We start from the raw sequence: 13,141 nt of genomic DNA on the forward strand, positions 1-13,141 counted from the left end.
ATCCCACCTATTTTTTCATGTGCATTTACTGTAAAGAACAAACCAGCACCCTGCAACACTGTACAGTTGATTACAGAAAAAGCAAAAACCCAAAACAAAAGCAAACAAACAAACAAACAAAAAAGCAACAAAAATGTTTTGGACTTAATTCATTCCAATCTTAATTCTGTTTCTCTACCAATTGTATCAGCCAGGCTGTTAAAATAAAATACTCTTATTTTCCTAAGATTCTACCCTATCAAATCGGGGGAAAAAATGTTTGAAAAAGCTTTTTTCTCCTGCTGAGTTCACTCCCCTTAAAGCCAATGTTTGCATCAGCCTCCCAGTTTCTGTGGAGATCTGTCAGGAAATCTCATGCTGTCAGTGATTTCTGCTAACATTTAATACTATTGCATAAAAAGTAAAAGAATTACTTTGCTGGGTATTTATCTTAAAATGTAAAGTTACTTACTCGTAGTCTTGTAACTTGTGTCTGTGGATCAATTAACCTAAAAATTTGGTTTTAAAAACAAACCAGAAAGTAAATTTTACCAAAGTGAAAAATGTTCCGTCTGTAAATAAACATCAGTACAAGTCAGGAAGGAAACTTACTTTAAGCAGTCACAAGTGACTAATAAATGGGATTCTGTCATCCTGAAAATGTTATGGATGGCCCGAGCTGCTAGGATTTGACGCATTGTTTCATAAACAACATCTGGACTTTCATCAGACTTCACCTCCATAGAGCCAAGAAACCTTACAATGAACAACTGATGGAGAATTGAATCTAAGAGAAACAAAAGTACTGAGTAAGTGAACTCCACGTGGGGGCTTCTGTTCAAAACTACTTCCAAGACCAAAGCTGTACTCAGTCAGGAAAACACCAGACTTCCAATAAACTGAAAAGAGACTGTGCTCATGAATTACAGCTACAATTACTGCACAGCAAGATACATATCTTTCATTTCAAGAATTCCAAAAATGCAATAAAATAATTTTATGTCATATAGCAGAGAACATGAACCAGGACTTTCAGACAGGAGTCTGATTTAACTGAACTTGTCCAATACACTGCTAATGTAACGTAACTAACACTCTAAAACTGGTGGTAAACAAGGAGAAAAGGTGCAGGTGAACATACTGAATCAGTTTGTAAATTCTCCAATTCATTTTGCATTGAAGTTTTTTTTGTTTTTTTTTTTTTTTAATTACCTTCAGTTTCAGATTTTGAGCCTCCCGTTTCACCAAAAGGATTTGTGCGTCTATTAAAAAATGAAAACATTAAACCAGGAGTCAGCTTACAGGAACCACTCATGAAGAATGTAGTCTCATGCTGCATAAAATGAGAACAAGATCATGACTTCACAAACTTGTAATCTGGAGGAGTGACCCATGATAACGGCAAGCAATTTGTAAGGGCAAGAAATTTAACTGGGAATAAGACAAAGCGTCAAATGATGGGGAGCACAGCAGGTATTACTGTCCTACTGCTGCCACAAAGAGTTTGGCTCCCGTGGCATTTTTAATACGTGAATTAAGCCCAAGGGAACGAGGTGTGACAGAACAGCTTTGGGAAATGCAGCCAAATGCTGCTCCTTTCACTACTCCAAAGGAGCACCACAGCTCTTAGCACTGTCTCAAGTTGATGCATTACTTACTGAAGAAAAGTCACTGGTTTTATTTCAAATGCAGCTTTCTGAAAACACCACTGGGGTTTTACTCCTAGAGGGTCAAGAGAAATATGGCCGTTTCTGGCTCTCAGAAGTGCCATCAGTTACAATGAAAAGTGAAAATACTCTAGGCTTCCAAGTCTGTATTTCTAAAAGCAGTAAAGCAATGCTGAAAAGAACATGGGGAACAGGGAAAATAGTTAAAATAAACTCATCAAGTGCTCATAAACTTGGAGTTAGGTTTTATAGGGGAGTAATGAATGCACCACCTTCTTTATTTTTAAGTGTTCTAAAAGCAAATTTCAGAACTAAGAGAAAAATTATGTGAATCTCTCCTATTTGGTGGAGGTTGCATTGCTACAATGCTTAAATAATGAGGGCTCCATTAAGAATCCTCCCATTGAAATTTGACCTGTGTAAAAACACTACACAAATTCTATTAGCAAGATTTTTTGCTTGGACTTGTCACTCAAGACTAGATGGGAACAGTAAATACAAAATCTCATGGGATCTCACAAAATAAAAAGATTATGTCATCAGCATCAGAAACTAGAGTAAGTCTATGTATTATATTTATTAACATTTGTTTTGAAGTAGCACGTTGCATTCTGTACCAAACACTGCAGTTCTTTACTGATAGAATATGCAAAACTGTGAATCATTTCTGTATGAAAAGCACAACTTTCTAGAATTAAGTTACAACTGATGACATGAATTTAGCTGCAGTATTAAGCTTTCCACTTCCTGGAGTACAGTTCAAGATTGATTTTAAAGCAGTATGTTCTTAATGGTGTAGTTAGCCAACTGATTATTCTGCTAAAACAAACAACAAAGAACTGTCCAGCGGGGGAAAAAAGTTGCACGTGTACCATTTTCTCATATATAGGAGTTAAGCAACTAAAGTCATTTTTGTAGAGGGCAGGGGAATACAGAACACACCATTGTGACTTTTTGTCTCTTACAAGAGCTGGAACTGCAAATACGTTTTCTTAATATCTGAATTCTGTACAAGTAGTTCCAGAAATGCAGTGCTGATTTACAGCTTTTTATTATCATTTGTCTATGGGAAAATTGAAAAAATTGAAGAGGTTTTCCTATTTTGGAAGAGCTCTTAGACAATTTTAACTTGTCTATATGTGAGATCACTCTAGAAGCCTAGATCATTTTCACTCACCTTTCAGTTTAAGAAGAGTGTCATCGTATGCCATCATCATCTGGAGGCAGGGCTACCAAATTTCTCTTGAATTTCCAAGAGGAAATAACCCAAGCTGCTGGGTGAGCAAGCAATAGGAAAGGAAAATACTTTGTGAAACCAAATTATTGAAATAAATAAAAAAAAAAGCATTAGCTGTTAAAGCAAGAAGAGCTGCTGCAAATTAGAAAACAACATTTTGAATCTAATGTATGTAAGTCACATTTTATAACTATATTTAACAACAACTTGTTTTGCTTCACGGTTCACTGTAAATCTGTAAATTATTACTATTTTAAAACAAGAAAGAATAGGGACAGGCAGTGGGTGTGTGTGGAGCTGCAGCCTAACCGTGTTTTTTTAAATATTTTTTTAAATTTACATTTAATTTAGGACTTTATTTTTTCTTTCTCCATTTCCTACCTGCCTGACTGCCCTGAAGACTTTGCTTGACCAGGCAGATCTTCACTAACTGGAGATATTATGTCAAATTGAATAGGAGTGTCAGGGGCAACAAGGGAATCCAAGGACAGCGCAGACAGAGCGGCGGATTCGGAGCCCAGTGACCCCGTGCTGCTGGTGCGCGCTGCGGGCGGCCGGGGTTGTCTGAAATGGAACAAAAATGAGAATGAAGGCACCTGAGCTTCAGGTTGGTTGACAATCAATTAAACCAACGGAAGATGAATACAGTATTCCAAAACAAAACAGAATCTAAAACCTGAAGAGGATAAGATACAGTCAAATAATTCCATTTATCTGACTATACATTCCAGACCAATTTAAGTCAGTTATAGTTACTGTTGGCATTAATAATGCCATCAGATTAACATCAATGTATAATAGCACAAAATACATTGCAGTCTAAGGTCTGCTTCCAGGAGTTGTACACATTAAATAAAAGCATGAACACAGATTACAAACCAACCAGATGTAATGCAACAAAACTTTCTAATGGGCAAGAAATCCAGATTGTAACTAAACAACACTAGCAAGGCAGATTTGAGAAACGTTCTTCTGAGTCTACCAAAGCTTTCACTCTGAACATAGAAAGCATAGAAAGAAGGTTTTTAATGAATTTTTTGTTGTTGATTGTTTTTGTTTGTTTTTTTTTACTGGAACTTAATGCGAGATTCTTTTCAGAAGTGCTCTTCCAATGCCCACAGTTCAGCAGCTTACACAGTCGGACGCATGCTCTCGTGCCTCTGCTGAAATGAAGGCGACGGAGTAACGGCCTCGAGAGCTGACTGGTTTACACGTGCAGCAATTTCCTGCAACAAGTAAATGAAAACATTTTCCTCAACATGCAGTGCCAGCTCTTAGCTTTAGATGCAACTGACAGAAGTTCTAAACTGTCCCCTTTCAGTAATGTATCTGTAGCATCTTCAAACTTGTCACATTTTGTGCTGTTCGCTTTCTACACCTGAGTGAATGCACTTGCTTCATAATGCTGCAATCTGTCTGATAAAATAAGCAAACAGCTACAGTAAGAAAAACAAAGATCTCACTTTAAAAAAAAAACGTACCTCTCAACTACTAACAAAACATAAAGACTCAAAAGTCTGCACTTGAAATCTGGGAATGTTTAAATGTTTCTTTAAAACCAAGACAGGAATGACTATCAAAATAGCACTAAGTAACAATGTCATTTCAGCAAATAATAGACCTTTTAAAGTTTAAGAATTCAATTTTATTCTTTTATTGAAATTACTGATTCAGAAGTATCAGTATTTAATATTGATGGCTTTACTTGACGAGGTACAGCCAACAGAAAAAGTCCTGAAATAAAGAGGATTTTGGAGAGCGAAGATACGGGAGACAAAGCAGTGAAGAAGCAAAGTTTTGTGCAAGTAGTCAGAAAATGAGAGTATAAAGCCATTGTGAAGTGAGAAGACAGTGATATCATAGGAAATAAGAGCTGGGAGCAATCTGTTTTCAAGCAGTACTTTTCAGAAGATATTTCCACCCTTCAAACAAGTTTTATTCATAACCCTAAAGCCATCAGAACTGTAGAAAGGCTTTGAAATATTGAGTTCTAGTTGTTATACAGGAGTCACGGATCTTATTATTCTCTTGGATTCATGCACAATGTAAGTAAATCATAGAATCATAGAATCATAGAATCACTAAGGTTGGAAAAGACCTAAAAGATCACCCAGTCCAACCGTTCACCTATTCCCAATAGCTCCTACTAAACCATGTCCCTCAACGCAACATCCAGTCTTTCCTTGAACACCCCCAGGGTCGGTGATTCCACCACCTCCCTGGGCAGTCCATTCCAGTGCCTGACCACCCTTTCTGAAAAGTAATACTTCCTCATGTCCAGCCTGAATCTCCCCTGCCGTAGCTTGAAACCATTCCCCCTGGTCCTATCACTAATGAAACGAGAGAAGAGGCCGACCCCCAGCTCACTACAACCTCCCTTCAGGAAGTTACAGAGAGCAATGAGGTCTCCCCTGAGCCTCCTCTTCTCCAGGCTGAACATTCCCAGCTCCTTCAGCCTCTCCTCATATGGCCTGTGTTCCAGACCCCTCACCAGCTTTGTTGCCCTTCTTTGAACACGTTCCAGGGCCTCAATATCTTTCTTGCAGTGAGGGGCCCAAAACTGGACACAGTACTCGAGGTGCGGCCTCACGAGTGCTGAATATAGGGGAACAATCACCTCTCTGCTCCTGCTTGCAACACTGTTTCTGATGCAAGCCAGGATGCCATTGGCCTTCTTGGCCACCTGGGCACACTGTCGGCTCATGTTCAGCCGAGCATCAATCAATACCCCCAGGTCCATTTCCTCTACGCAGTCCTCCAGCCACACCGCCCCAAGCCTGTAGCGTCGCCTGGGGTTGTTGTGGCCGAAGTGCAGGACCCGGCATTTGGCCTTGTTGAAACTCATCCCATTGGCTCCAGCCCAGCTCAAATACACCCTCACTGATCTTTGCACTCCTCTACACCTGGGCTAAACAGAAGCTCAGCTTTGAACTCATCAGAGATGTGCCTTCAGCAACAGATCCTGGTGTTATTCAGCTGCTCTAACCACAGTGCTCCAATCTACGATGGAAGCACTGGAAAGCTTCCTTTCACATAACCCAGTTCCATGCTCTGTTACAAAACAACAGGTTTTGTTGGGCCAACTCCCCTGGTTTAGGGAATAATGGTCACGGCTTAAGTTTATATCAGTATAAGTCTATAAATACAAAGTGTAGAAATAAAGTTATGACACCAAACTGTACACGTACACCCATTTCTAAATCTTCAAAAGTCAAATAACTTTTTTATGAAGTGAAAACATCTTTCCTGCAAAATTACGCTTATCTAATTCACCAAATTTCAGTTTGCTCTGATACAAATTCCATGTATCCATCCAGATAGTTGTCATATTCATTTGCAACAAACTATCATCTATCAAATACAAAAAAGGAATCCTGAAGCTGTCAAAACATTGTATCAAAGACAAAAGCCACATAATTTTTACCCTTGCTACAGAAGCACTTCAGAAGACTGAAAGAATTGCGAGTATGCTCTCATAGATCTGAACAGCCACACAAGGTGAAGCCTCAGATGAGACATGTGGGAAGCACTCAGTCCTGTGCTATCCAGTTGGACCAGTTAATCTCTTGTTAATTTTGTGTGTAGCTACGTATGAAAGTATTACTGATGTGATACATTTTGGTGACGTTTACCTCAGGGTTTTCACTTAGATATATCTGTTTAGATATGTTGTTTATTGTGCATATCCACTGAAAAAGAGAGGAAAAAAGAAAACATTAGATTTGTCATGGCTTCTTTCCAAGGAGTTTGATTAAATACCCCCAGCACCGGTTGCTTTCGGCACCTTTTCCACCTCATTTGTAATTTCAGGGCCAGGCTAACACAGCCCAGCCTTAAAAATAGCATAAAACACTATTTTATCCCAATCTAACAATAAAGATTGCAGAGAAATTCAAATTCAGGCTGAACGTACCACATTTTCTGTATTTCCTTATTCAGCTGTTCACCCAAACCCACCTTAAAGGGCTTTTAGAACATTTTTTTTTTTAATCCCACTCTATTATGGAAAAGGATTTAAATACAGTAATATTTTGTCAGACCTCCTGATAGTTGTTCACTATTTACTGCCTGAAGAATACAAAAGGTGCACTCCAACTAGTTTTATTGATGTGTTCCCTTCCATGCAACAGAAAACTCAATGCCACGTGAAGCTCCTGAAGCTTACCTCCTCATAATCTTTTTTACTCTCTGCCTGTAAGATCGAAGACCTGAAAGAGAATGAAAACCAAAACTTTGCCTATTAGAAATGAATCACCTGTCCTTTCAGACTCGAAATTCCCTTTTCATGTTTGTACACTGCACAAAGAAATAAGTCTGAAGATTCTGTGTACTGAGCGCAGACAACATTTAACTGGGGAAAGAAAATCCATTTCTCTATAACCTCTACAACATCCATCCACTTACAGCAATAAAAAAGCTCATCTTTCTTGCTTAAGAAAAACATTTTTCCATTGTTTTAATTAAGTTCAAACCTGAAAAATGAGAGCCTTCTCCTAAGATATGCAGTACTGTATCAAAAGCTTCAGCCTTTCAAAAATATGCAAAAATATACTAAAGCTAATTGGAGCAATACTTCCTGAGCTGAAGCTGAATAGCTTTTGTTCCCTGAAGAATTTGTTGGCCATCAGAGAAAACAGCCATCCTCATTCTGATGGCATCAGCATCATGTTTAAAACAGACAAAAGTGTGAAAAGCGAAGGCACTGAGCTTACTGGGGGGTTTTTTTTGGTGTTTTATTTTATTTTTTTAGAGTTACTTCATTTATTTCGTATCTACTACTATTTTTCAGGCTGTTTTTCAATTCCTGTATGTTACCATCATTTTTGAATGGAAGCTACCTTATTCTGATATATACATAATCTGAAATAATAACTTACTAAGCAATAAAAAAATTCATTGTGACACACTTGTTTTCTCTGATCAGATGGAAAATACGTCATCATATAGACTTCAGAATAGGTATGGTTTTTGCTCACTGAGAATTTAAGATAGAATTAAACAAGTGATGACAGCATAGGAATGCATTGTACCTATGCTAGATACAGGTGTCTTGTTCTATTTCTAACCATACAGTCCACTGAAAAGTCATTTTGAAATGAATTAGCATGTAAATACATTCAAGCCATTGTTTTACAGCATAACACTTAGAAGTTGGATACAGGCTTAATGTAAGAGTTAAGCAGAGTGGTGAATCCACATAGTGCCATCTTCATTAAAGTGACAGACACTCTGAACCTCGAGGTTTGATCTACTAGTCTTCAAAATACTTCACAGGAACTATCCACATGATAAAGAGAACAGGAATTTCCAAGACAGATTTTCTCTAACAAGCATCCAAAGCATTCTATTAAACTTGCCTTATTTATTATTTCCCAAATATTAGAATTTACAAAACTAATTTCATAAAACGACCAGAACTACTTTTAAAAATCCCCAAATCAACAAGAAGTTAGCATCAGGAGTTTAATACAGCACTACAAATAATCTCATATGATAACATTTCGCTCTCTGAAAGTACTTGTTGCAGATGAAATAAAAACTGCTGTGGAGCTGCCCAGAAAAAGCTGGTCAAATTTTAAGCCTTCTCTTTTCCCCACAACTTATCTTCAGTTTGAATTTCTACTTGAAAGCTACTGGTGTGACACCACTGTGAAATGAATACTGCAATTTTATTCTGAAGTACCACTCAGCTACATCAGCAGAAGCTGCTAGGAAACAAAAGCAGCATCACAATAAAGATAGCAGACATCCCAGACTGAGGTTCTAAACACTCCAAACCCATCAAGCTACAACCTGTCTGGAGTCAGAGCATTTTTCTTTTCTTAAGTAGCAAGTACTTTCTCTTACAGATAAAACTAATGTAAGAATACTTACTTTTTGCCATCAAAAGATGTTATTTGAAAACAGTACCGTCTGTCTTCGCAGTCCACAGCCATCACTGAACAATTGTCTATGTCCATGACAAGTCCCCCAGCCACATCTCCTCTTGCCTGGCTCATCAGGTTTCCACCTTGAGTGAAGTAGAACTGTCTCTCCCAACTGGAGGATACCAGCCCTGTTTTACTAGAACATGAGAAGGGATTCCTGCTTAGTAGGTTAGGAGTTTAGCTGAGCTCTATAATTAGAATATTAAAAAAAATTTACACGAGCAAGCCACATGGGCACTTAAAAACATCCTCATTTAATGTTTTAGGTTAGCTCTACAGCTAAATTAGTGTGTATCTGTTGCATACTTATTTCAAATGCACTGCTGGGCAAAGTTTACAAAAATATTCGCTTTCTTAGATTTAATGAGACTGTATTGAGATTAAAAAGACATCAGTTCTTTGAATTTGATTTTCAGTTTTTACAGCACTGCTTTATGAAATGTGCATCTTCAGCTGATACACGTTATCAAAGTATTTTATACCACCTCCAAACTCTACTTTCACTGGAAAACTTGAGGTAAGCATTAGCTAAGGTATGTAAAATACTTCAATTTTCCAAGTATTTTCTATCATTCAGTGAGATTATCAAAGTACTGCTTAGAGCACGTTTGAGTTCCTTTTCCCCCTTTTCTTCCAGAAGAACAACAAAGGAACCAAAAGTCAGTAATGCTTGTGGTTTAGCCTCCCTTGTTGTTCAGATACTCTCTTCCATATTAATTGCTGCACTTGTGCTCTACGGCAGGAATTCAGGTCTCATTCAGTGAGTATAATATAATGTAAAATTAATTTAACTTTAAAAAAAAACAACCTGCCTGTTTGGAGGTTATTATGCAGACTACTGAAAGAAATCTTACTGTTACAACTTATTTTCAACCACTACAAATGACTTTAATAGCATAAGAGCTCCCTCCATGGAGGAAAGACTGCCTCATGAAACGGAAGGATGTTCAAGGTGTTGTTAGGCAGTAGTGGTTTGCCCTGTGCAACTCAAGCTTGTTGCATTTATCTCTTTAATCCTGGAGCTTTATTGGATACTTATACAGAAATACTTCCCACTGCAGTCTTGTTGATTTACAATTACAATCCAGTGAAATTACACTCTCATAAATAAGGGAATCCAACAAAAGAAACAGAACAGCTCTGATGTGACTTTGTACGCTCACCTACATACTTACGATCAGCATCACTTATTCCAAAACAAAACAGCATATGCTCCAAGCTTTCCCAAAGCTAAACATTTTTTAAGATTTAAGTAACCAGTTAGTCTTACTTCCTTGCATTGAGATAGCCAGCTTTCCGTGTCAGATTTCTATGGACAGGAAATTTCACAGGATCAGGATCAGGCAAATAAAGTGGATCACTGGCTACTTCCAAGTCTTCTATAGTTTGCTGCATGTTCTCTATTTCACACTCCATTTCCCTGCGAACACTAAGGAAAGTTATGTGTTACTAACAAAGACAATATATTGCTAAGTGGAAACAGAAAAATAATTGTGCAAAAAAGTGCAAAATTTAACAAGAACAACTTACTTTTGTACGCTTGTGCCAATGTTGGTGAGAAATTCTTCCAGTTGCTCAGTGAGATTTTCTGAACCCATTTTAAAAAAACTTATCTTAAAAAAAGGAGGAAAAGGGAGAATTTCATCATGAATGAAACTAAACAAACCAATCAATAAATAAATGATAGGAGGTTAAAGCTTCAAAAAGAAATCTGGTTTTCTTCCTTATTCCCAGCAGTCTCAGCAGAAGGAGCAGAATGCAAGTTTTTGTCTCCAAGTGAAGGTAGATGTTGACATTGCAAAGGAATTTAATTTCACTGAGAGGATGTGAACAGAGCAAGTGAAATGAAATATGTGACTGTAGAAACTTGTCTGGGTCAGTCCTCTAACTGTGGATCATGCCAGGGGGGCAGACAATACAATCTTAAAACATTTCACTCTGTATTGGTTCAGGAAAACTGCCATGTAAGTTCAATTTAGCCATATGAAACTTCAGAACAAGAAGCCACGGGGGGCAGTCCTACCATTCTGTTCTCAGGTTCAGTAAAAAGCTGCACCTGAGCAACAGGTTGCACTACCTACCTTGTAAAAGAAAAGAAAACACTGCAAGCTTAGTTATTTTGTACAAGCTCCAAATTCTCCAAGAGAAGCAGGAGTTCTTGGACATGGGAAAGTTTTAAACATTGTATAGAATTAATTCCTACGCTCTAGCCAGATGCTAGAATGTTTCCAAAAAGCTTTCTCTATAGCACCTGTCCTAAAATAAACCCATTATATTAAAAAACTCAAATCAGAATGATCTTGAGCATTCCAATTCTTTCACACCCTTGATTAGAAACAGAAGAGATGTGATTTTGATAATTATCTCAGAATAGCTGCCACAGGAAAGAGCTTATCTGCCTCCATGTTAATTTTTAAGAAGGTGCACTTTTATGCAGACCTGCATGCATGAAAGTTTTAATCAGATATTTCTGACTGTGAGCCAGTGGAGAAAAAAACAAAACAAAACAAAAAGCTAACAGAGAACAGCACCAGCAACTCAGATGTCAAATTTAGCCATCTAGAATTTGGATTACAATTAAATCTTTCTATTTGGCACCCAGACTTCCCCAAAAGATACTTCAATGGGAGCATGTCATCATGAGATTCAAAAACATCCTACAGAACCTTGAACAGAAAATGAATAGTGCTAGGGCACTTGGCAACAAGTATGACAGCTACAGGGATGGAGATGGGGTTTGCTTCCCTGGATTCTAAAAAGAGGTCTTGCAGTGAATTGCAGTAGATCAACTCTCTTGAACTACTCTTACATCTTCTTTCAGACCTACAGCTTACAGAATGTGAAATTACCTGAGCTTGCATGTATCCTAGCAAGGGTTCTAACACGGCAATTTTCTTCTTGTACTGAAGAGTATTTAATGCACAGAAATAATGCATCATAGTCTGATGCTGTTTTTTCCTGGAAGTATACACATCTTCTGTAACTTCAGCCTTGATCTGAAGAGATACAGACAAGGAGAGAGGGAAAAAAGAATGTTTCAGTCTTGGTATTTATCACATGTCTTCTCAACAGCTTTATAAACAGCAAGAAAAAAAAGAAAGAACAATATGGTAATGTTCTAAGCTGAGCATTAACTCTCGTGCGCTACAATTCCCTTTCTGTAATTCACAGATGAGGATGCATGAAAAGTACATACAGCAGCACATACAGCAGTCAGTTCGTTACAAAACTGGACTACAGCACCACAACCTCCACCTTCTAACTTTTTCAGTGTATTCAAAACAGCTTATTTTTGTGTTCTGAAACAAACTGTCCGCAATGCTAAAACATCAACTACCCAAGTGCCAGCTGCTGTACATTATCTTTCATCACAAATCCATACACTAGACAAAAATTAATTCTTAACTTCTCTAGAAGTCTTCTTATCAGCATTTTGTTTTACAAACCTTTTCATTTTCCCTTCTTTTTGACAACCGGCTGTATCGGATAATGGCAGCATCATGGTCTAAGCAGTGAAGAGAGAATAAGGGATCATTTTGATAAGTTGATCACTTATGAAACAGAGCATAAAAACTTTCATATCCCCATGTCCTGTATAGCAATTCAAATACAAAGTTCTGCCATAATAAAGCCTTTAATAATTCCTCTTGCTTCTTCATAATTACTACATGGCTGCCAACACTTGGGCTGAAGGTAAATTCTTACCGATTTCTCTCAAAGTCTGAGAACCTGACTCAAAATAGTGTCAACTGTCCATGAAAACCTCTAACTCATCTTTTGCACTTCTGAAGCAATGAAGCTATCTACGTGAAGAAAAGGACGTAGCAGAGCGAAAGCAACTACTGACAATTAGGAAGAAGACTATCAGACAAGTATTAGGAAGATGAGGTTTGTATTTTTCAGTCCATTTTAAGTCCTGAGTTTAAAAAGTAAGCTAACACCTTACTCTTCACGTTAATTTCAGAAGCATAATCCTAAATTATTTTATAACTATATACACATGTAAAGTATTGTGAGGAAGACTAATGTCTATTTGCCTTAATGCTTTGGTCCACAAAGCAGAAATTTACAAGGTGTTCAATGATAGCTGGCTGCCTAAATATCACTGAAAACAAATAACAGCGTAATTACTTTGGGCCTCCCAACCATCTTCACTATTTTCTAATAACTATTCTACAATAATGCCATTGTATTGCAATATCTGCAACATTGACTGTTGTACACTTACCATTGCTTGCAATTTGGAAAACTTCTTTCAGAGTTAATATCTCTACAAAACAACACATCACAGTGAAGTTATTAGCATACATACAGATACACAATGGCTTCTC

The 13,141-nt window shown here is 37.6% G+C and overlaps 1 protein-coding gene across 2 annotated transcripts in view; it reads right to left on the reverse strand.

Annotated features, from left to right (window-relative positions):
* Nucleotides 1-13,141, reverse strand: part of APPL1 (adaptor protein, phosphotyrosine interacting with PH domain and leucine zipper 1) — a 29,541-nt gene that overhangs the window by 7,604 nt on the left and 8,796 nt on the right. For both annotated transcript variants that reach the window (XM_042880495.1, XM_042880494.1), the window contains 13 exons: nucleotides 13,039-13,080; nucleotides 12,257-12,315; nucleotides 11,660-11,806; nucleotides 10,341-10,423; nucleotides 10,081-10,239; nucleotides 8,758-8,946; nucleotides 7,049-7,091; nucleotides 6,516-6,572; nucleotides 4,018-4,109; nucleotides 3,265-3,447; nucleotides 1,192-1,241; nucleotides 592-766; nucleotides 452-488 (listed from right to left, as the gene is read on the reverse strand). In XM_042880495.1, coding sequence (XP_042736429.1) covers nucleotides 452-488; nucleotides 592-766; nucleotides 1,192-1,241; nucleotides 3,265-3,447; nucleotides 4,018-4,109; nucleotides 6,516-6,572; nucleotides 7,049-7,091; nucleotides 8,758-8,946; nucleotides 10,081-10,239; nucleotides 10,341-10,423; nucleotides 11,660-11,806; nucleotides 12,257-12,315; nucleotides 13,039-13,080 — 1,316 coding nt within the window. The remainder of the gene's footprint in view (nucleotides 1-451; nucleotides 489-591; nucleotides 767-1,191; nucleotides 1,242-3,264; nucleotides 3,448-4,017; nucleotides 4,110-6,515; nucleotides 6,573-7,048; nucleotides 7,092-8,757; nucleotides 8,947-10,080; nucleotides 10,240-10,340; nucleotides 10,424-11,659; nucleotides 11,807-12,256; nucleotides 12,316-13,038; nucleotides 13,081-13,141) is intronic.

This window comes from Lagopus leucura, unplaced genomic scaffold (genome assembly GCF_019238085.1).
Source record: "Lagopus leucura isolate 7727_CA_CO unplaced genomic scaffold, USGS_WTPT01 Super-Scaffold_100026, whole genome shotgun sequence".
NCBI lineage: Eukaryota > Metazoa > Chordata > Aves > Galliformes > Phasianidae > Lagopus > Lagopus leucura.